At 52.5% G+C, this 22,756-nt stretch overlaps 8 protein-coding genes across 8 annotated transcripts; 4 read left to right on the forward strand and 4 right to left on the reverse strand.

Moving 5' to 3' along the window:
- BROUX77_000915 (uncharacterized protein) lies at window positions 1–1,986 on the forward strand (the record flags this gene model as incomplete). Its single annotated transcript, XM_073753572.1, has 1 exon — window positions 1–1,986. The coding sequence occupies one exon, from the start codon at window positions 1–3 to the stop codon at window positions 1,984–1,986; it is 1,986 nt and encodes a 661-aa protein (XP_073609150.1).
- A 2,173-nt stretch (window positions 1,987–4,159) lies between these two features.
- BROUX77_000916 (uncharacterized protein) lies at window positions 4,160–6,953 on the reverse strand (the record flags this gene model as incomplete). Its single annotated transcript, XM_073753573.1, has 3 exons — window positions 4,160–4,974; window positions 5,052–5,189; window positions 5,282–6,953. 3 exons carry the CDS (start codon window positions 6,951–6,953, stop codon window positions 4,160–4,162), a joined length of 2,625 nt encoding a protein of 874 aa, XP_073609151.1.
- A 1,274-nt stretch (window positions 6,954–8,227) lies between these two features.
- BROUX77_000917 (uncharacterized protein) lies at window positions 8,228–9,169 on the forward strand (the record flags this gene model as incomplete). Its single annotated transcript, XM_073753574.1, has 1 exon — window positions 8,228–9,169. One exon carries the CDS (start codon window positions 8,228–8,230, stop codon window positions 9,167–9,169), a length of 942 nt encoding a protein of 313 aa, XP_073609152.1.
- A 375-nt stretch (window positions 9,170–9,544) lies between these two features.
- On the reverse strand, window positions 9,545–10,354 carry BROUX77_000918 (uncharacterized protein; the record flags this gene model as incomplete). The annotated part of the gene is made up of 1 exon (XM_073753575.1): window positions 9,545–10,354. The coding sequence occupies one exon, from the start codon at window positions 10,352–10,354 to the stop codon at window positions 9,545–9,547; it is 810 nt and encodes a 269-aa protein (XP_073609153.1).
- Window positions 10,355–10,598: 244 nt separating this feature from the next.
- Window positions 10,599–11,635, reverse strand: BROUX77_000919 (uncharacterized protein; the record flags this gene model as incomplete). The annotated part of the gene is made up of 2 exons (XM_073753576.1): window positions 10,599–10,731; window positions 11,103–11,635. The coding sequence occupies 2 exons, from the start codon at window positions 11,633–11,635 to the stop codon at window positions 10,599–10,601; spliced, it is 666 nt and encodes a 221-aa protein (XP_073609154.1).
- A 936-nt stretch (window positions 11,636–12,571) lies between these two features.
- On the forward strand, window positions 12,572–13,663 carry BROUX77_000920 (uncharacterized protein; the record flags this gene model as incomplete). The annotated part of the gene is made up of 1 exon (XM_073753578.1): window positions 12,572–13,663. The coding sequence occupies one exon, from the start codon at window positions 12,572–12,574 to the stop codon at window positions 13,661–13,663; it is 1,092 nt and encodes a 363-aa protein (XP_073609155.1).
- An 844-nt stretch (window positions 13,664–14,507) lies between these two features.
- On the reverse strand, window positions 14,508–17,079 carry BROUX77_000921 (uncharacterized protein; the record flags this gene model as incomplete). Its single annotated transcript, XM_073753579.1, has 3 exons — window positions 14,508–16,564; window positions 16,619–16,883; window positions 16,969–17,079. 3 exons carry the CDS (start codon window positions 17,077–17,079, stop codon window positions 14,508–14,510), a joined length of 2,433 nt encoding a protein of 810 aa, XP_073609156.1.
- A 4,010-nt stretch (window positions 17,080–21,089) lies between these two features.
- On the forward strand, window positions 21,090–22,528 carry BROUX77_000922 (uncharacterized protein; the record flags this gene model as incomplete). Its single annotated transcript, XM_073753580.1, has 5 exons — window positions 21,090–21,258; window positions 21,383–21,473; window positions 21,630–21,693; window positions 21,918–22,353; window positions 22,464–22,528. The coding sequence occupies 5 exons, from the start codon at window positions 21,090–21,092 to the stop codon at window positions 22,526–22,528; spliced, it is 825 nt and encodes a 274-aa protein (XP_073609157.1).
- Between the last annotated feature and the right edge of the window lie 228 nt (window positions 22,529–22,756).

Genomic DNA, 22,756 nt, shown 5'->3' on the forward strand with positions numbered 1-22,756 from the left:
ATGATGTCTGCTGCTTCCTTTGTGCACTACAACCGTCAGGACCAACATTTTCAACACCGGCAACGTCAGAAAAACCACTTTCAACGTGACACGCCACGGGCTATAGCTGTATCAAGGAACACTGTTGCTTCTTCTTCTAGCCATCCACCTCCGTCTTATCAGCCTAGTAAACCTCGGTCTCCTAGTGTTTTATCTAGGCCCGTATCTCCTTCCTCGATATCGGCCTCCTCGACACCTTCCCTTCTGGACTGCAACGTTGATTCTCTGGTCTTCCAGCCAATTTCTTCGCCCAACAATCCCACTGCAGATTCTGTAGTTCCGTCTCGATCTCCATCAACATCCTCCTATCCTGCTTCAATAATAAAGTGGCGGAAAAACAAGTATGACCAAAGTCAACAACCGGAGCCCTCTCCTACTTCAGCATCTACTACTATCTCCCCTTCAATCCAGCCTAGCCAGGAAATAATTTCAGACAAAATGGTTGCTCTAGACAGCATGTTGTCCATGACTCAGCCTATTTTCATGAAATTGCCAGGCCGCTCTGTTTCGACTACTGGTCCTGTTCAGATTCCCACCAAGAACCAGTCCGAAACCCGCCATACCAAGTCTGTGAAGCGCCAATCTTCTGCTCGTTCTTCTCGCTCCTCAACAAACCAACCCCGCTCTCGCCTGGTCGACGTTCACGCTCCTGATTCAGTCCCGCCATCCGTTGCTGCTCTCCTGGCTCTGACTGACATTCCTAAGCCTCGCCGTAACCGCAGCCAACGCCGCGTTCTAGAGAAGGATGTCGTGCCCTTGACAGTTGACTCCATTATGGAGCGTGTTACTGACACAGAGCTTAGCTTCAAGCTGAGCAAGACCTCTCTTGATATGCTTCTTCTGCCTCCTGACGAGGTTAGCTGCGAAATAGATTCATCTGTTTATGACAGTGATATAGCTTCTACTCTCGGCCTTCGTACCGACTCTCTGGACTCTGTGCCTTCTTTGGCAAGCTCTTCTGTGTATGGCACCCCGTCGTCTTTGGGCTCTTCGTGGGACGCTTTCTGCCCGTCCTCTCGTTCAGTCTCTCGCTCGCGCTCGCGTAGCAGCAAGCAGCGTCCTACCCGCGCCCCCTTGGAGCCCCTTTCTTCGCCCTCTGGCGAGCCCGAGGCCCACCCTCTTTCCAAGGCTGTCACGGTAGATGAATTGGACTTTCGCGTCTTTGACTTGCACGACGATGACTCCTCCTCTGAGGCCCCAAAGAAGTCTTCCATGGCTGCTAGCCCGTTTCCTCGCATGGTTCGGTCAGCGTTCAAATCGAATCTGACTGCCTCGCTACGGGCCATCAAGAATGCTGCCAAGAGCATTTCCAGCATTAATCTCTCGTCTATTCCTCCCGACGACTTCCTCACGCGTTCTATTCTCACAATTGATCCCAGGGTACCCTTTACTGACGAGCGCCGCCCACCGGTTCTGGAAGAGGAACCCTCGGCTGCCCTGCGTCGCTACCTGAACCCTACGTCATCTGTCCGCATTGAGCCACGCCCTGCCTCAGCGACAGATGCAATGGCTACCATGCAGAACCCTCTCCGGCCCTACACTGCCTCTATACAAATGCAGACGTACAAGGTTTACAAGTCTCGCAATGGCTCACGCTCTAGCGGCTCATCATCGGGCCACTCATCCCCACCGCCGGCATCGACGTCATCGTCAGGCTCTTCTTCCTCGGCACAGCAGGCCCATCCTCATCAAGCCCCCCAAGCGCCCGGTACCCCGGCAAGCGGTATGCGCCAGCGCGAAATGCGCGAGAATCCCGACTTTATCCGCATTGCTGTCCTGGAAATGGCCATGCGCCGCAACGGCAAGCTCGATGAGTCAGTCCCTGGCCGAGCTCGCTGGGCCCTACCGCCGAGAAAACCGACGAGAATCTGCGAGGTCACTATTGACGGTATCCCTGAACGCTGGGTTTCAAAAATACCCACACCTGAAGCTTGCGAAGCCGTCTAGCTTTTTTTTGTTTTTTTTGTTCTGCTCCATATTTCTTTTTCCCTATGCATTTTCTTTCACGACCACGACCATGACCAGACCATGACTAGCTTCTTTCATATTTTTGGGATCTTCCTTGGCCCAAGAGCAGATCCAACACACAGATCCGCTCCGAATCATCGCCGAAGCCTAGTTTTTTCTTTTCTGCATTTCTTTTTCTTTTTTTTACACATGAAATTAAGTCCTGGCTTCCACTTAGCTATACGACATAGCACAGGGCGGGAGGACAGTCCACACAAGATTACCCGCAAGGACTCAGTACGATACGACACCAACAGCAAAGCAACACAGAGCTTTCTTTTCACTGCCGTCTATTCACTTTGTTTTTTTCTTTTTGTCTCAGTTTTCGTGTTTTTCTTTTTGCGCTTGTTGCCCATACCACTTCAGCATTTGCATATCTGCGTCCTGCTTTCTACCATTTTTGTTGATTCTTGCTGTTGATTTTTATTTTCTAGGGATATCCACTGTGGTACTTGAGGCATCTCGCTGGCGTTTTATGGGCATCTTATCTTGTTTTCCGGTGTTCTTTTTCTTTTTGTTTGGCTGAAAGTTTGTATAGTTTATGATGACTATATTCTGGAGAGCACAGCCAAGTGCGGCCTCGATCTCTATCTATCTACAGAAGCAATAAACTACACATCACTACTCTAGCCTCTGTTGCTTCATTGTTACTTGTACTCTTGCTTGCTATTGCTCAAGCTTTCGGCCTTGCCTCCATGGTGCTGGGGCGGCGGCCAGATGTGGCCTGAGGCCTCCTTTCCTCGTCTGGCCAAGCCATGCTTCCACGAGACCAGACCATCCAACAGCACCAAAGCTCCCTTTGAGGGCTTAGATTCCAGCACACGTGAGCGAATTAAAAAAAAAATAAGAAAAGAGGACAGCTCCATGAATGCTCTTGTTTTTTTTTGGCTGACCCGAAGGAGTAGATTCCGTCACGTTATGAACGGGTTCCCCAGGCTGTCCTTTGTGTTGCTCACATTTGCCGCGTCTTTCTCAGGTGTAGTAAGTAGTCAGTCTCCCCCCAGCCTACGCCTTTCCCGCCCTTTCGTTGTCTCTTCTGCACGAGCTAGGTCATTCATCATGGAGTTCATTTATTGGGAATAGGGCCGTCTGCCGTCTTTCTTGGGTTGGTGGGCGGGAACAAGTGCCGGTATATCCATCTGCAGACACGCTGGATTTGTGTGTACGCGCCCTTGCAAACGATATTTGAGCTAGCGCAGAGCGCAAAAATAATAATAATGAAAACAAGAAAAGGGTCTCCCCCCGTTCTCCATTCCCGGCTTTGGCTGGCAGATGCGCTCTTCTTTATTGCGTGTTCATTGGAATCCTATAGAAAGAAAAGAGGTAAAAAAAAAGGAAAAAGAAAAGTCCGCCGATTCGGCATGCAGATCTGGCTAATCGGCGGTTCAAACGTCATTTCCCTTTACAGCCACCAACCACCATGTCACAGAATGATATCGTGGTGGTAGTTGCAATGTTCTTTTGTATGGACTAACTAACCTAGTTGGTTGGTCATCTGCTGCAGTTGCTTGTAAACTTTCCGGAATGTGCCACTTCCCAAACAGGCAGCTGCGAAGAAACCTGTCAAGAAAAAAAAAAACCCCCAAAGAGCAGGAAGCCAATGATACACCAGGAAAGTGATTTTTCTTTCCACATTCCTTTTCTGAGCGTATCGGGCCGGGAGGGCCGAAATCCGGAGTTTTGCCGTAGAGATGAGTCCCTTTTTTTTTCTGTCCTTTCTGAACTCTCTGACTCTTGTCTTTATTAACAGGGTCAAGTTTCTCAGAATCAAGCGACACTTCACATTTCCAATGCGATGATTGGTCCCAATTTTTGGAGTTCTAGATACGAATGACAACTGCACCGAGTATAATCACCAGCATGAGAACACTTGCACTGACGTCATTGATTCACGTGTCGCTATCGATAAGGCACGCAACCTGTGTAAGCTCCAAATGGAGACACTAACTAATGCAGGACAATGGCCTCGTGAGCAATTCGATATTCGCCCCAACGCACTTCTCTGACGCCCATGTATGCAAACAAGTACACGCTAGTTCTGGGTCACGTACACACATACTTGCATGGTATTCCCTGCCGGATAGCCACCGTCCCCTTTGGCCCCATCGTCTCCTTAGCGAAGGAACCGACGAGCAATCATGATGCCACTGAGATCCCACTTCTCTTTGAGCGGGCACGTCCGCTTCATCCAGCCCTTCCAGTCCGGATCGTTCCACGGGTTCAGAGTCTTGGCCAGCTCCCAGTAATCGGGATACCAACCAGCCTTTTGCCAGTCCAAGACTGCCGTGATGCGCGCCGTCTCCGCGTCGACCAGGATGTTGTGGGGGCACAGGTCTCCGTGCGTCAGGACCGCCTTTTCGCAGTGCGGCAGGCGCAGGATATTGGTGTCTTCTGGCAGCCGGGGGATCTTGGCGGCAGTCGCGTAGCGGCCGCGTTTAGCGGCTTTGGCTGCGCGCTTGTGCGCGTCGCGAAATCGCTGCTCGATGCGGGTGCGCAGGACGTTGTCGGTGTAGAGTGGGGGCGTCGGGTCGTCGTCGTCGACGCCGAGGAGGTCGTCGATGGTGTGGCCGCCGTCTAGCGACACGTACATTTGCTGCGGGAAGTGGTCGTCGGGTCTTTTGACGCTGCGCATCTCTTTGATCAGCGCCCAGATGTCCTCGCATACTTGCTGCTTGGTGGCATCGTTGAGATCGGGCCATAGGCTGTCGAGATGCACGCCGGGAAGCTGGGTCATGAAGATCCGGCCGTATGTTTCGTATGACGAATGGAGTACCTCGGGGACTGGGATAGAGGGGCAGTGCTTTGCAACAAAAGACATGGCTAGCTCTTCGTTTAGACGCACCATTGATCCCTCTTTCAAAATATGCCCATTGTCACAGAGAGCGATATGCACTCCACCGCCACGTGCAATGGTTTTTCCTTCGAGGGCTGAGAACGGGATTTCGTGAGTATTCATATTCCAAGATGACAAGTTGGTGAACTATGAAAGGGAAAAGTTCACCTACAGTACTTCTTGTGCTTAATGCGATGATGCTTGTGCATAGTTTCCCGTTGACGAAATGCCTTGTATCGATTCCCCAGCCTACGCCTATGTGCCTTGGGCTTTGGCGTAGTTCCCTCCAACTTTTTGAAGTGGCGAATCACTCATGCAGCAGTATTGTTAGCAGTAGTGTCTATAAGTCGATTGTCTGAAGCAATGCCCAAGAGGAACAGGTGTCTTGATTAGATTGCTCACGTTTTCGGAGATCTCCCAGTATAGCCATTGTTTCAGGCATGTAGTGACGTAGATTCTCCATGAGCGCCTTTTTGCTGTCTGACACTTTGTGGTCTACGGCTGCCGAGTTGTTGTTGGAGTTTTCTGCGGTGGTCGTCATGTCGATGGAGCTGTTGTCGTGGTCAGATGTGGGCTTGGAGGCAACACGTGTTTCGGTCTGGACCGGCTGGAAACTCGACGTGGAGCGTGCCGGCTCTGTGTCTTCGCTGTCGCCTGAGGTTAGGTCCGGAGGAGGTTCTGTTTGACCGGTGCCTTTCTCATCCATCTCGGCATTGTTTTCTTGATTTTCAAATTGAGCCTGGCCCTCTGCTTTGTTCCCCTTCTCCTCGTTTACCTCCTTGCTCTTATCCTCTTCTTCCTGGTTGTCTTGCCCATCTACTCCGTCTCCATTTGCCCAATTGGCATGCCCTTCCTCTTTGTTCATCCTCTCTTTTCTTTGAGCCTTCGAATGTTTTGGGAGGCTCAGAGAAGGACCGGATGTTTCACTATCATCATCGGGAACTTTGAGGTCACTGGAACTATCTGCCGTGTTAGTTGACATATCCCCATCAAGTTTGGACCTTTCTATAGGCGATTTGTGATCGGTATTCATGTCTTGAGACTGATCTTGAGACTGAGTTGTGGCAGTGATATCATCTGCCCAACCAAGATCTCTGTCCGCGATATTTTGCGATTCGATAGCATCGCCATTATCATTTTCAACTGGAGAAGCGCATTCCTCTGTTTTATCCTCGTCCTCATCTTTGGTCTCGAACCCACAAGTTCCATGGCTAGTCTGGGTTTCCCGATTGGAATCACAACACTGAGTTTCAGGCTCCGACGGAAAATTCAATAGGTCTGGAACTTGGGGCTCGGGGTTTGATGAAGCTTCTTTATTGAAGGCCGAGTCGTCATCACAGGGTGTATCCGGACTGGAACCGTGATGCATGACAATGTCGATGTTGAGGTCTTGTTTCTGGAGGAGAGGCGAGTCATCAGGGCAAAGACTGGCATTCATTTCCTTGTTCTCTTGGCCTACTTCTGTATGTTCACCGGGACTTGAAGATGATTCACTGGTGCCGTTAGGTGCTTCGGTGGCTATGGCATTTTCAAAATCATCGGGGGTTAAGGGGTCGAGTGTCTCAGAAGAACCAGGAGCAGGATCGTTGGCTTCCGGGTTGTCAGCACTCTTTTGAGCTGGGATATCAGGGGTTTCTTTATTCAGCGATTTAAAAGCTCTGATTTTCTTCTTGGTCTTCTTTTTCAAGACTTGGGGAGCCTCGCTTGACGACTTTGGCTGTTCACGGCCGGGGTCCGGCCCAGTCTGCGCGGGGCTTTCACTAACAGTCTCGGCCGGAGCATTACTTTGGGTTGCATCCCTGGACTCTACGCCTGCGTATTCTTTTCTAGCCGCGTGTACGCCAGCGGATGTCTTTTCTTTGCTCGGCAGACAGTCCGGGGTGTTATCCAAGCCGCCATCTTTCGGCTTCGTTACCTGGGACAGGCGCCTGTGTTGGTAGCAACTGATGCCAACAGTGGTCAGGAAGACTGGAACACGCACCGTGACGGGCGCGAATCCGATGAGTCCGCAGAGAAAAAGGAGGCCGAAGATGGCGGTGCCAATGGTCATTTTTTGCCGTGGGTTTGGCGACATGTTGAAGATGGAGATGCCGAGAACTCAAGACGGCGGGGTGGCTCCGAAAAAAAAAAAGGAGGAAAAAACCATGATGGCAAAACGGGAAGGAGCAGAACGACAGACAAGCAGAACCGGCAAGAAGTGAAAATTTAAGGCGCCGCAAAACCGCAGTTTCCTCGATCTCATCCGGTATACCGTGCTTCCCCATCACAGCAACAACCCGCTTGGCGGGCTGCTTTTTCTGCTTTGGTCCGATCTCTGTCCACTTTTCTTTCTCCACTTTTTTTTTTGCACGTCACAAAGCCGGGCCATTTCTTTGTCCGGCGTTTGCTGTCTTGTGCAACTACTCTTGCTGCATAACGTACTTGCACTTGACAAGCCCTTTGAATCTGGCTTCCTCAGTTTCCAGGCACCCAATCATCTGATTCCCTGCGCTGAAATCCATCGGCGTCAGACTTGCTGGATAGTCATGCCTTCTGCTTACTTTAACCTCGCGCTATCGGCCTGTGGGCTGCTCTATTTTGTCTACGGCGCCCTGCTTCTCTCTCTGCGCGTAATGCTTGTTGCTATTGTCGAAGAGCTGCTAGTGGAGTGAGAGCAATTCCGTGTTTGCTTTGCAATCCTGAATCCGCTTGAGACCCCTCGTCCACTATCGACGTGGCAATCCGCACCTCTCTGGCCCAGCCAGTCAGCCAGAAGCCTCGTCTCCGCCCCATCTCGGGCTGCGCAGACAGCCTCACTTGGGCTCCCAGTCACGCAGAGCCCGCCCACACTCAACGAGGCGAGCCCGCGTAACGCATCAAGGGTCTCCCGGAAAAGCTCGCCCAGCACGCCAAAGCTCCCCCCCGCACGACCAGGCCCAAACGGGCTAAAGCCGCTGCAAGTACCGAGAGCTCTGGCTCTAGATCGTCCGGCTTCGACAAATCAGCAGGCTCCGGGCCCCGCCGAGAGCCTCTTAGCTCGCACACTAGCAGACGCGCCCCTGCACACTACCATCGCGAACAGCCACGCGACTTAAGACTCTGCAGCCCCATGAGTAGCCTTTGAGTAGCCGAAAGCTTGAGAGAGGGAAGTGTATGCCAGCCGGGTTGCTGGTGTCTGCCAGCGGATTATGCAGGCCCGCGCATATCTGGAGAGCCTAGGTTCGTTTATCTGCCTTTTTGATTGGTCTGACTAAGCCTTTCTCTTTTTTTTTTCTTTTTCTTGTCTTTTTTTTTCAAGAACCCAACAGTCTGCTGGACGCCGTTTTCTTTCTTGTCTTATTCTTTGTCCTCGCAGTCTCGCCTATCAAAATGCTCTCGTCACTCTATTCGGCAGTGTGGAACTCCCTGTCCGGGATCGACTCGGACCGCCAGGGTATCACCACCATGGATCCCTCACGCTACGCCTTCCAGTACATGTCCGATCTTCACCTGGAACTCTGCAGCCAATACGCCACCTTTGAGTTCCAGCCGACCGCCCCGTATTTAATCCTAGCCGGAGACATTGGCTATTTGACCGACCCCCGCCTGGAAGAGTTTCTGAATGCCCAAACCCGCCGGTTCGAGAAAGTATTCTTTGTCCCTGGGAACCACGAATTCTTCGGCACCACCTACACCAACGGCATACGCCTAGCCCGCGCCATGGCCAGCCGCCTCGGCCCCAACTTTGTCCTCCTGCAACAAGACCGCACCATCCTCACGCTGCCAAACTCGCTGGCCACAGCAACCAAGACAGCAGAGGCCAACGCCAAGCGCCGCATCCACGTCCTCGGCTGCTCGCTGTGGTCCGACATCCCCATGCAGAGCTCAGAAGCCGTGCGCGCCTGCGTCTCGGACTTCAAAAAGATTGACGACTGGTCCATCGAAGCCCACAACCACGCCCACCGCTCTGACGTTGCCTGGCTGCGCGCCGAGCTCGCCACCATCACTCCCACGCTCCAGCCGCAGGACCGCATCCTGGTCGTCTCCCACCACGCGCCCGTCATGGCCGGTGCCTCGGCCCCCGACAAGGCCGGGTCGCCCGTAAGCTGCGCCTTTGCCACCGACCTGCTCAAGGGCGCGTTGGATGCCAAGGCCGTCACGGCCTGGGTCTACGGCCACACGCACTACTCAAATGCCATTGTCCGTGGAAATACAACGCTGTTGGCAAATCAGCGCGGCTATCTATTCCCTGAAAACGACGACGGCTTCGAAAGCAAGCGCGCGCCAGACCCCAAACATGGGTTTCATCCGGACAAGACAATGTGGCTGTAGAAGAGGAATACATAATGCAATGACCTTTTTTTTTTCGTTTATTTTCTGGTAAGTGAAACAGGGAGCACGGCAATCATAGCCCATCTATGTCTAGTTACGCACAGTGACCAAGTAATGTGCCAGGGCACTTACACAGAGAGCAGAGGATTCATTTACGTAGGACACCGAGCGCTTGGTTTTCTGGCTAATTTCAACATCAAGTTGTCTTTTTTTAAAAAAGAATTCTATAATATTTATTTTGTTTCGTAATTCTAATTGAATAAGTCAACTCTGAAGCTCTAGCTGCATCATGTCGTGATCCATGAACTGGCTATATGCACATTGCCCGTTCCAACGCCCGCCCTTGGCCCTCCCTGACCCAAAAGCCTACCCACGCTACTTCTGCCCTTTATGCGACGACGCTTTGGACCACGCAGTCTTCGCTGTGTCCCACACACTCCGCTGCACCCGATGCGGAATTTTCCGCCCCCTCAGCCGCTGGTCAATCAGCCACATTCCCACCACAAACTCCTGCTTGTTCAGCGCGCCGCGCGCCTGCCGGTCCACCAGGTCCCACACCTCGGCCAGCTCGCCGGCCGGCAGCCGCGAGCGGCGCCACAGCTCGCGGACAACCACGTTGGCGACGAGGTCGCGCTCGTCGTCCGCGGCGCCCGTATCAGCCGCAGCTGCAGCAGTAGCAGTAGAAGAAGAATAGTCGCCCTGAGCCTCGCCATGCACGGGCGGTGTCGTCCCCGCCACCAACGCCGCAGCCGCCGCCGGCGTCAGAGCCGGGTGCGCAGGCGCGTGAACCAGGTACTGGCCGCGGTTGCTGGCCCACAGGGCCTCGTAGCGCTTGCGCTCGCGCTCCGTGACTTCCTCGCGCCAGCGCTTGCGCGAGCCTTCGTGGTGGCGATGCTTGCCCTTGGCGCCAATTTTGGACAGTGCGTGTTTTTTGCGCCGGCGCTCGGCGCTGTTTTCGTCGCTTTCGGGCGCGCGGGGGTCGCTGCGCAGCGTGGACAAAAGGTGCGGCGATCGCTGTCGGGCTGTAGTGGTGGATGTAGATGTGCTCCCGGGCGTTGCGCCGGGCGTAGTGCGGCTGTGTCTGTGTAGGCCGGCTGTGCTGGAAGTTCCAGTGCTGCTGGGTGTGAGGCGCTTAGCGGCAATGGCAGAAGCAAGCATGGCATCGGTGAGGGAATTCAGGGGCATTGCAGAAGTATTGGTAGATGTAAAGTTGTGGGTTTCAGGTGAGTGAGCCAAGTTTGAACCTGTGTGATGTCGTCGAGCATGGGAGCTAGGAGAACTGTGTATGCTGCTAACGGAGAAGGCATGTCTATGTTCATAAAAATGGGGTGGGGAGCTGGCTCTTGGAGGACTACTTTGTCTTGATGATGTTGACGAAGGCGAGGCTGGAGGCCTCGAGAGGTTGCGCGACAATGGTGGAGTTGGTGGTCTAGATGTCCGCTGCCGACGCTGCGCCGTGGTTTTCGGGGCTGTTGTCGGCGCTGCTTGGGACACTGATTCTCTGCTGCTCTGTGGCGTCTGTGGTCGACTTGGGGACGAGCTTGTGCTGGCGTGGAGAGCTGCTACGAGCGCCGGTGAGGTTACGTCACGGTTTATTCTTGGTGTTGGTGATCTAAGACTGTCTAGAGAGCCTTGGCTACTTGTTGGTAAAGCCGCCAGCGAATGGCGTGCTGGTTTTGGCCTTGACTTGTTCTGGTTCACGGCCGGAAGGCTAGTTTCCGTTGGTTTCTTTCCCTCAAACATGCCGATCAGCGAAGTCGCTGGTCCGATTGACGAGGTATCCAATAGTTTCTCTTTATATGATAATGACTCAGTCAGAGAGACTACGGAAGGCGTATTATCTCTCCAAAGAGCCATAGAGCTTGACCTTCTCTGCCCTGTACTCGACGAAGAGTTAGACCCCACTGATTCGCCTCTTGTTGCAGTCGTGAACCTCCGGGTAGCCTGAGACGGGTCCGGTGAGACGGCACGATTTGCAGCCAGCGACGCGGCAATATACGACGGCGACTTCGGATCCGGTTGGGCCGTTGCGCCCGGCGGATACAGATACCGAACGCCCGGAAGCACAGTCGACGCAGCCATCCCTGATGTCGCGGTCGCCACAGACGATCCGGGTGACTCGGCGCGCCGCGGGCTCAGTTCCGGTCGCGCCAAGCGCGCCGGGTGCCTGCCGGCTATAGTCGACTTGGCCGGGAGCACAGATGTGCCTGTACTGATGTTCGCGGCCTGCAGCGCAGCCATGGAGCCAGAATCGCGGGTGCTTCCATCGTTTGCCAGGAGCGACTTGGATGTGAGTTGTGCGCCATATTTCAAACTAGTGCTGGGCTTCGCTTTCAGTTTGGGCTTTGTAAATATCGATGGCGGTGGCGGCGGCAGCGGCGGCGGCGGGGACTGGGTGCGGGGCTCGGCAGAGGACCGGAAGGCGAGACTGGCGCCCTTGAGAGCAGCCGCAGCATTGTCCGACATTCCGGGTAATTATTCGGTGGCTCGGGTGCGGCGAAGATATCTCAGTGGGCGAGTCTCGTGACTTTGGCCAGATCAACAAGGAAGTTGGCCAGTGGGTAGAGAAAGGGTAAAAAAGATAATAACTGGTTGACTAGTTACTGAAAGATATACTTAAAGAATGTGAGCAAGACTGCAGACAAGGTCTCGAACAAGACGGACTTCATCCCACTCCAAGCAGCATTCTCATGATCGTGAAGCCGCAGTGTTTGTAGTCGCAGAGTCGGGAAGCAGGCTGAGATGGCGAAAAAGAATTAAAAATAAAATAAAAGCCACTCGCTTCGTGCTTTGTGTCCGCAGGAAGAAGCACGGGAGAGAGAGAGAAATGCGTTGTCGCGCTGAAAAGAAACGACGAAGAAGAAGAAAGGGTCTTAGCTCCAGCCTACCAAAAGTCCAAGACCCCACGAGGGGATGGGGTTCTAAAAATAGAATCGAGCCAGGTCTTTTAGACGCTGGAATGAAGCGGCGCTGGATTTTGGGACGAGGACGATGGGATAGAGATTCGAAGACAAAGAGAAAGATGCAGTTAGTCACCGCGAGATCGCAGGGCGGGCTTGACTTAACTTTATTTTACGTGACTAAGCTACACGAAAAGCATTACACGGGATAGCAGGGCGGATATTAGGAGGGAGGGAGTCTTGGTTCGGACAGACACAAAAAGTCAAATTTCTTTAGGGTTATGGACCCTAAGGTATGGGTTAGGGTGCAAAAATGAAAACTCCCCATCTGGGAATCGAACCCAGGTCACCTGCGTGACAAGCAGGTATGATCACCACTACACTAATGAGGACTAACTTTCTTCGATGGTAAAGTCGGCTTGTAATGAGGAGTATAAAGACTATGCAAAAAAAAAAAAAAAAAGGGCGGATACAAGGTGGTCACATAGACGAGTACAAGAAGATGCTTCCGAACCCTATACACGAGTCCGAGAAACTTCTTCCAGAAGAGAAGGGCCCACCGGAGCCCCTGCCCCCGCAGCTGGACAAAGAGGAGGCTGCTGAGCAGCACCAAAGAGAAGTCGCCGAGTCAAACCCAAACACTGCATGGGCCTACTCAGATGGCTCGCGCGACGAGAACGGCAGAACAGGAGCAGGCTGGGCGATCTTCAGCGGAGGCACTAAGCTTTGCGAAGGGTTTGGGTCCTGTGGTACCCTGCGAGAAGTTGCGGATGCCGAGGCTGTCGCTGCCGTCAACGCGGTCCGAGCAGCTGTCGAAAATGCTCCTCCGGAGGCGGGTAGCCTGTACCTGTGCCTCGATAACCTGGGCGTAGCGCAACGCATCGCCTGCAGATCCAAAAAGAATGGCACATCCCAAGGAGAGGTTGATGAGATCCGCCGGTTGCTTCACGACTGGAAGGGAGGCACCGAGCACTTGTCACTGGATGCAGCGGTTGGCGCTGTTAGATGGGTCCCGGGCCACACCAACGTCCCCGGAAACGAGCTCGTCGACGGGCTGGCAAAGAGAGGATGTGAGAGCGAGGTCCTGCTTGTCAGGCCTGGAGGCATGTCCCTTGCGTCAGCACGCAGATGGAAGAAGTTGCAGCTGAACGCCGAGTTCAAGGCGTGGACCGAGAGTTGCGAGCCTAGAAGCCACATTGGGGCTCGCTTCGAGTCGACAAACGCCTACAAGGTTGACTGGCTTAAGGGCCAACACAGATCCACCATCGCTCGCATCCTGACTGCCCGAGCGGGCCATGGCGACTTCGCGGAGTATCATGACCGGTTCGACCACACAGAGGCCGAGAAGAACTGCCCGCTTTGCCAGCAGCCAAAGGAACCCTTCCACCCTTGGTCCTGTATGAGCAACAAGCGACGACTGCGGAAGAACTTTGTCAAAAAGCTACTCCGCAAAAACAGCTCATGCAAGTATCTTGCAAAGAGATTGGAGGTGAAATGGCGCCATTACAGAGCGCACGCACCGAGAGAGGCGACCCCATCAACAGGCGCAACAATTTCAGAGGATGAACGAGCGAGGGGGAGCGGGGGGAGGTGATGAGAGTGGTTTTGTTTTTTGCTGTGTTTCTGCGTGTTTTGTGTTCTTTCATTTTCTTTGCTATTCCCTTTTTTTTTTTTTTTTTACTTGTTTTCTTTTGCTCATAGCGGAGTGTGGACCACTGGTTCTTCGGGGCTTGGGGATGGTGCGCCATCCCGAACACACAGAAACGATGGGCGTGTCGAGCGGAGGACTTTAAACTTCCGTCCGGTAACCAATCCGGCGTCGTGTGATCTTAGTGATTTTGGTAGACGATAAATATAGTCAAGTCAAGTCAAGGGCGGATACAATTGAACAAACGAAAACAGATGAATAAACCTCGAGTTCATCGACACGAAATCACATGTCTAGGCAAATAAAAGCTTCAGAGAAGAAACTGAAAGATTCTACTTGCGACATATTAGTAGTAACTAACTCGTTCGTAGTAACAGTCCCATGGTGATCATTCTCGTGACACCGGAATCTTATAAAACCCAATCCCGCAGCTGGAAAACCTGTCCCTCTTTGCCACAACGCTAGATGAATAACAATACAGGAAAATGAAAAGAAGAAAAGAAGAAAAAAGACCGCGCGAATAAGCCGATTGTAAGTGATGCAGGGTCGCTATGAACATCCAACACCGAAAGTGAACAAGGAACAGTAGAAGGAGAAGGAAAAGGAAAACAAGTAAAGACAGCCTACACCTATAAGGCACATACATACTCTTAGGCTAGCCTTCAACGAGTGGGATATAGATGTACAAAAAGACAGCCCACTGAGTGCTAGCACGGAGTCGTGTGTAATATACACGACCAGGTCAGTTTAGAAAAAAATACACAAGCAGAGAGGTATAAACGCTGGCCGGCTAGAAGCTGTATCCTGCATCCTCATCTGTCCACTCGCCCCCAGGCGCAATTATGTTGCCATCCGCATCCACGAGGGTTCCGTGGGCGTTGCCGGTTGGAAGATACCCCCTAGCACGCTTGCTGTCAGCAGCGCCGCTAGGATAACCCCCCTGTGAGCCATGGGAGCTGTGGCTTGTATGGGAATAGTATGACGTCTGTGGCTGTGGATGCGACTGCATCTCATCCGCGTTTTGGCTCATGGCTACTTCTTCAGCATAACGCTTACCACGTGCAGCCCGGAGTTTGGCATAGTAAGCATCCGAAGCGTCAGGCTCAGGCTCGCTCGTGTCATCGTACGTTTCCCAATTCTCTGAGCCAGAAATTTGAGTCGAGGAACCCGACACCTGTCGAGGACCTCCGAGTAAAGAATCGGGTCTTGACGAAGTAGCAGACGATGATGATGCATATGCGTATCGAGAGGCATTAAATTGTGATGCTGCCATGATGGATGTTGTCGGGGGTCCAAACACATCCTCAAATTCAACAGACCGCACAATAGACGCTGTCGGGTTATCATGAAGACCGGACGTCTGATAAGGGTTCATAGGGGTCTCTAATCGTGGGGGTTCACGCATCTTGGGGGGAGGTGCTCTCATGATGGGGGCATCGCCGTGTCTTAATGTACCAGCTTCAGCACGCGAACTCGGACGGGGAGCAGGTGTCCGCTCAGGAGAGTTCTTACCATACTTGAGGTTCGCCAGAGGCTGTCTAGCAGGGATACGCGATGGACTACCAGGAACAGACCGACCAATAGATCCTGGAGCAGTAGATGCAGGTCTAGGAGGTTGCTGTGCCTGTTGTGGCTGTTGCTTAGCACCATTTGTCGGAGTCTTGGTAGCGGAGCGGCCAGTGGACTGTGTTGTTGTGGTGTTGGTTTTTAGGTTGCCCATTGAAATAGCTTTGCTGAGGGGACGTCCCCTGGTAGTCGATGGTGCGTTGTTAGACGGCATCACCGGTGCGCCGGGTGTCTTTGGTCGTGTTACAGAAGTAGCACCCCTTCTTCCGCTAGAGCTAGCTTCTTCTTCCAGGGTATCTAGATAACGCTCGCCCTGTACTAAAAAGGGGACGGCGAATTCGTTCTCGTACTTTTCAAGGGCCTTTCGGAGCTCAGTCACAACCTTGGGAAGCTCTTTCGCAATACGCTTGCGCATCTTTTCTTCGCGCAGGAGCTTGCCTGGGTCGCGACGCTCGCCTTTCTGGCCTCGCATCATCAGTCTAGAAGCATCCTGACTAGACTGAGCAAGCTCTGTCTTTTGGGCTGTGAGATCCTTGTGCTTGTCAATGAGCGTAAGCATGGGCGCCCTTTGTTCCCGAAGACGCTCAAGACGAGCGATTTCACGCTCGTGAGCATCAAGAAGTGCATCAGAGTAGACATCTGAGAATGCAGGGGTAAACTCGAGCATTTCATCTTCAGAAAAGTAGAGAGCATCCCACAGCTCTTGCAGCTTGCAGCGAGCATCTTCGACAAATAGGTGCAGGTTCTGACGCTTAAGCTCGCTAAGACGCGCCATTTCGTCTTCGAATTCATTGATTTGGCGCACACCACAGCCGCGGTTGGCGTTGAGAAAGGCCTTTCTTTCAGCTTCATCAATTCCTAACATAGCCCACATGTTTTCAACAGAAGCCTTGAGATCCATGAGGTGCTTTTCACGGGCCTTTTTCTCGTTGGAGAGCTGCTCATGTTTCAACTCTAGTCGCTGAAGATCTTCTTGGTGTAGGCCTAATTGTTCGGGTGAATCACGGTAGTACTTTACAATGGCGCTGTCTGTCTGTGCTTGAGGAGTACCCAGTTCAGCCCACAGGGATATTATTTGTTCGCAAAGGGTCTGAACAGTCTGGATACGCTGTGTGTATTCGTCAAAGACACGGGTGAACTCGAGATCGAGTTTGTCAACGTAGGATGGTGACAGATCGAAATTTAAGGGCACTGTAGCCTTGGGGTTTGTCGGTGGAAGCGGGATTTTGACAAAGGTCGGCTCGAGGTGTGATGAATAAGATTCCAGGGCATCAGCCAGCTCTGCAAAACGTCAGTAGGAGAATGCAAAGCGCAGTGGCTTCGAGACATGCTTACTCTTAACTTGGGCGAATCGGTCTCTGTGGATTCTGTGGATCTGCTGGTGCTTCTCGTGTAGGACTTTTAAACATCTGACCAGTGGATACGTCACTCGCAGACCATCGTCCCCCTTTTCTCCGAGGGAGTTCTTGCTGTCCTCTAATGACGCCTCCATCTGGCGGATGGCCGAGATGAGTTGTTGAGCCTCCTCGACAAGCTCTTTTTTTTCTGAGTTGACCAGATGGACATGGTTGTTTAGGGTATCGGAGAGGGCCGCAAACAGCTATCAGCATCAGGGTGTTAGTTGTTGGCGGTAGCAAAACGGGGTCGAGACGAGGCTCGGGGCTGGGACGGTGGGAGGGACGTACTTCGGTTTCACGGGCTTCGCGGTCATGGTTAGGAATGCCAATCTCGTCAAAGAGGCCATGAAGCTGCTCGATTATGGAGTTTACTTGGTGGGACAAGAAGCTTGCGTCCATTTTCGACAGCAAGCAGGAGTCGCCTCGCGCGAACTCGTAAAGATAACAGATAAAGTGAAAGAAAAAAAAAGGGGGGGTATTAAAATACAAATGCGTGAGGATGTCGGCGGCGCGGAGACAGAGAACGACAGCGAAAGACAGCAAAGTGGCCGTCACCAATGAGCGCCTCGATAGAAGTGGAAAAAAGGGTTTAGCTAGAGCAAAATACCACTCGTCTCGTTTTGTGGGTGAGATTCGGCTGGCTGTTGGTTTTGTGGTTGTGATTTAAGCCTTTGTTCTGCCGGAGGAAATAACTTGCAGCAGCAAAGCGCGAGGCGAAGCGAAGGCGGCGAATGGTGAATGGTGGTTTGGTTAGAGGGGAAGCTGCCTCGTGGGCGACCAACAGGAGAATGGAAGGCGCGTAAATAGCCACAGGCGAAAGGGAAACTAGAAGAACAGGAGGCGCACCCAAAGGTCAGAAACTGAGGAATACCAAGTAGAAGAAGAAAGTAGCAACAGCGCAAAGGCAAACAAACAAGCACGTTTCGTGGGGCTTCGTGGGGAATTTATTGTGTTCGGCCTCACGGTGTGCTCCCTTACAGAGCAACCAGGTCGCTGGCTGATGCCTTTGCTTTGTTTGATACCAACACTAGACCAGACCAGAGGACGCTTGCAAAAATGCAGGCGCTGATGCAGGAACAGGAAGGAGAAGCCATCAAAGTGGCTGTTGCCATGGGACGAGATGCAAGGGGATGTAGTTACCCGCTGATAGAGTTGGCGATGGTAGAGATGCTGGATACGGCAGAAGTTGGCGTCGGCGTCAGGCGATGGCGGAGGTGGGTGACGGTGTTTACAAAGTCCAAGAAAGGGAGCATGTAAACACACAGAGAACAAGACCAGGTGAAACAAAAAATGTATACAAGGACAGCCCAAAAAGGAGCAGCACCAGAGAAAGTGTGGGTCAGACGTGAAGCAGAGAGACTCGCTGCTGGCTGCTGACTGTTGTCTCGTGAGACGGTTGTTGTTTATTTTGCCTGTGAAAGCTAGCTGAAGCCGTTGAATTGGCGCCAAAGAAAGACAAGAGAGAATTGTCAGCTGTCAGAAAGGTACTTCCAAGGCGGCTAAGTTAGTTGGTCTGATGTTGTGACGAAGCAGAGAACAGGACCAATTCTTGCTTGAATATTGCGGAAAAAAAGAGGTAAATTTAAATGGATATGCGCATGAAGCAGCAAGGTGAAGCGAGTGACGAAGAGGAAAAAAGAAGAAACGAGCGTGTTCAAAGCTTCCTTGGTGGGAGAGACATAGACATGGCTAACTGCATTGAGGAGGAAGACGAAGCCAACAGTGGCTCCCTTGGTGTTTTGTAGATGCAGGAAGCGCTGGAGACTAAGTGTCTTTTTTTAGTTGTCACGACAACAGCAGAAGCTGGGTCACATGAAGAGTTCGTTCTTAACCCTAATATTAGCATGTGTATATGGGTTAGAAATTGGATCAGGGGACTAGGGTCAATGGCAAGGGATTTCCAATGGCAAAGGCCAAGTCAAACGCCTTGCCATTGGGAAGATTTACGGGTACATAGGTACATTCAGCCAAGTGCCACAATATTGTGTGGCCAGTCCGTCCATGGTTGAAGAAAACGTTAAACTATTGCTTGAGCCGACAAAAAATCTTTTTGTCAAGTTTAATTATTAGGCATTGATCTTGATCTTGTCAATTTGTGGTAGCTTTGGGGGAAGTAAGAGGGGAATGTTCTAGTATTTTTCTCTGATGGGCAGCACCCCTTATCACCACATGAGACAATGATGTCATGTGGAGGCGGTGCAGACTAACAAGAGTGAAGCATGAAGCAAGAAAAACACGCCTGATAGTAGACAGAAGGAGAGTTGGTTGAGAGGAGCAAAGAACACAACAGTAGAAGGAAATATACAGACAGCGATATGAGGCTCTTGGTGATGGTAACATGGACGAAACACACGGTGATTGGACCTGGAATTGGTCTTGAATCTGCTAGTTGGCGGTTTGCTACTGAAACTTCCTTTACACCGATGAAGGAGCCGGACATGCTTGCTTGTATGCATCTATAGCAATAGAGAAACCCGCCCACCTGTGAGATGGAGGATAGGAAGAGGGAGAAGGGGGGAGGAGGAGAAGGAGGCATGGCCACAGGCGGAACGGAGGAATGGATGTCAAGGTTGAATGAAGCAAAGCCTCAATGCTCTGTTCCCCAACTGCAGCTTGTTTCTTTTTGATTCCTTGTTTCAACAATCCTTGCATGGACGACATGGGTGAATATGGGCGGATTAGAGGCGAGAAAAAAAAGGAAAAAAATAGAAATAAAAATACCGGCACCGGCCGCGAATCTCCAAATCTTCATAGACCACAACTAGATGCCTCAACTTCAACAATTGATATCCTCATTAGTGTAGTGGTGATCATACCTGCTTGTCACGCAGGTGACCTGGGTTCGATTCCCAGATGGGGAGATTTAATCTTTTGCTGATGTGAAGATTGGTGGCGGAAGTGATTGTGTTTCTTGAAGTATTTTTTACCGGCTCGCAGCGGACCGGATAGACGGTTATCAAGAGGAGGACAGGCAAAAAAAAGAAAAGGAAAAAAAAAAAATGCGGGCAGAATTTGTTGTCGATGCGTGAGAACACCAAGCCACGTGGAAAATTGCGTGCAACACGAGCAGAGCGACGCAATAGTAGAAAGCTGGGGGGGGAACTCGTGGAGAAGTTGTACAAGTTGCACAAGTTGGCAATGTGTGTGTGTCTATAATCAATTCAACGAGACAATCTCAGCAAAGAATTTACAGCCAATCGAGAGTCCGATATGCCGCATAACAGATGCCGCTTTGTGTGATTGTATGTGTGACACATGATACGACAAAACAACCACAGGCGCCTCTTGAGTTGTGTGGTGGCATGCGCCAAGTGCCGCGTGTATTATTGATTCCATTGTCCAATTCAAGCTGCAGCGGGGGTCCGACGCCTTGGTTCCAGCGAGCTCGGCTCGGTTGCAGCGGCCACAAGTCAAGTCTGTTGAGGCAAAGCCAGAGAGATAGAGGAGGGGTGCCACGGCCCTGGCTGGCCCAGGAGCCCCGCCCCCGTCGTGGGAGATGTCAAAGTCACGGGTACCGCTGGCGTGCGGGTTGGTGGTATGTGGCGCGCTGGTACCCGGTACTTGACACAGGTGCCCCCACCACGACGACCACCACCCTGCTACAGATTCAGACACAGACTCACAGCAAAGGCGGCAGAGACAAACGGGGCGCGTCTCATGAACTGTTTGGGTGCTGCTTCACTGACTGCCGGGCTCACATCCCAGCGTGAGATAAGGCGCACATGAAAAGAGAGAGAGAAAAAGAGGTGGTCTCCCGTCTTGGCGATCTCGAGTGTTTAACTGTAACTAACGCTGTACAGGTATATTTTGTCACTTGTGCACAAGCCTTCTGGCAGCACCAGCGTCCTTTTTTTCTTCCCTTTTTCCCGTCATTTTTCGCTGGATTTATTTTCTCTTGTTTTTTAATCCCCATCCATCTCCTTCTCCAACTTGTCTTTCAGCTTTGATCTAGGCCTAGAACGGCATATATCTCCCCTGCTGTTCCCCCCTCTCCGGCCAATTGCCTCACGGCCAGCAGCGCTTCTTTTTCTTCTTCTGGTTGCTCCTCTGTTCTGAGATCCGGTTTCGTGCTTTGTAAGACGAGACTGCTTTGCTATTTTCTTTTCTTTTTCTGCCCTCTCAGAACTCTACCTTGACGCCTTCCTTCACCAAGTCCAAATCTGCCGCCAATTGCGCCGTTCTTCTGTCTTGCTGTGCCATCGTAAACCCTTCTTTGCACTATTTAGCCGTAGCGCTACTGGAAGTTTTTTTTCTACTGTCGTCGCTTGTCGAATACCGCCGGATCTCGGCCAGCGAGTTTAACCCTCTTCTCCCACAGCCCCTCCAACCCTTTCTTCGGCCCTAGAAGCCTCTTTTCTGCTCCGAATCTCCTCTTTGCCTCTCCCCGCTATATCTCTCTCCGCTCCGCAATGGCCTCCAACGCCGCCGCCCACCATGCCGCCTATGCGACGCTGCCGCCGCCGCCAATCCCCGCGTCGCAAATGACCCTCGAGACATACCAGTTTCCCGCCCACCGCCTCCGCACAAGGCTGACCGAGCCCAACAAGACGCCGCTGGTCCTGGTGGCTTGCGGCAGTTGTGAGTCGAGCCCACTTGTCTGGCCGTCCAGCCCCGCCCGAAGCCCCTGCGCTCGCCGCCGATTGTTCCCTTGACCCGAGCCAAGCCAAGTTGTGCTGACTATTTTCTCTCTGTGTCTTGCCAGTCTCGCCTATTACCTTCTTGCATCTCCGCATGTTTCCCATGGCTGCCGACTTTGCTCGCCATGCCAACACCGAGTTCGAGGTGATTGGAGGGTAAGAAGGACCTCGTCCAGGCCACGAGAAGCCCCTCACGAACCGGGAACCCTCCCGACCGGCTGGATGCTATCTTAGTGGCCCCTCTGTGGCACTCTTTGCTCTTGGCCGCATAGCCCATGAACCGCCGTGCTGACCCCGCTTCCGCAACCGCAGCTTCCTGTCCCCCGTGTCCGATGCCTACAAAAAGGCTGGTCTGGCCCCCAGTCACGACCGAATAGTAAGTCACCGCCCACGCCCACTACGCGCAAGCGACACGCAACCCGCAGATGATGTGCAATGACGCAATTCGCCCATCCGAAACATGCACATACCTCCTCTTTGCTTTGTGCTCCCTGCACATGCATCTGCCCTTGTCTTGCCATGCACATGCAGCAACACCAAATAACCCGCAAATCCCAACCAACCCAGCCTATGCTAACCTAACCCTCTCTCTCCCTGCAGAGCATGTGCGAAGCCGCCGTCCCCGACGAAGAGTGCGGCGTGACCGTCGATCCGTGGGAGGCGCTGCAGCCGCACTACGTGCCGACGGCGCGCGTGCTAGACCACCTGGAGGAGGAAATCTCGTGTGCCCTGCCCGACGGCGTGCTCTCGGCCGACGGCACAACCTACGTCAAGCCGCGGATTGCCCTGTTGGCCGGCGCCGACCTCGTGCAGACCATGTCGACGCCCGGCGTCTGGAGCCCCGAGGATCTCGACCATATCCTCGGCCGCTTTGGCGCCTTCATCGTCGAGCGCTCCGGCACCGACATCGAGCAGGCCATTGACAGCTTGCACAAGTGGCGCAAGAACATCCACGTCATACAGCAGGTCTTCCAAAATAACATGAGCAGCACCCAGATCCGCTTGCACATCAAGCGTGACATGAGCGTGCAATATTGTAAGTTCCAAGTCTCCAAGACCCGTGGCGCTGCAAGCTACACAAGATTCTGCGCCCTGGGCCCGTATCACATACACCACGCATGTCCTAACCCAATCTCTCGTATGCAGTGATTCCAGACGGTGTCATCAAGTACATCTACGAGCACGGGTTGTACCAAGACCGCAAGAACTGAGAATAGTTGGTTGTCTTTGAGAGTTGTGTGACGTTCAAGCCTCTCGGTGCAATAACTATGTGGTTTTCTTTCTTCCCTCTACCCGGCGTTTTCTTGGAGTTTTTTTTTCTTATGTTTTTTTAATGTGGTCTCTCCGTCTCTCTGTTGCTATTTTCTGTTCTTGATTAAATATCGACAAACTCCTCTCTCTCTTGTGCTTCTTATCTACCTTTTGTCCTTTTCAACAAA

The sequence above is a fragment of the Berkeleyomyces rouxiae genome (genome assembly GCF_048999995.1).
Source record: "Berkeleyomyces rouxiae strain 22BRR77 chromosome Unknown BrBRR77_ptg000001l, whole genome shotgun sequence".
Classification (NCBI taxonomy): Eukaryota; Fungi; Ascomycota; class Sordariomycetes; order Microascales; family Ceratocystidaceae; genus Berkeleyomyces; species Berkeleyomyces rouxiae.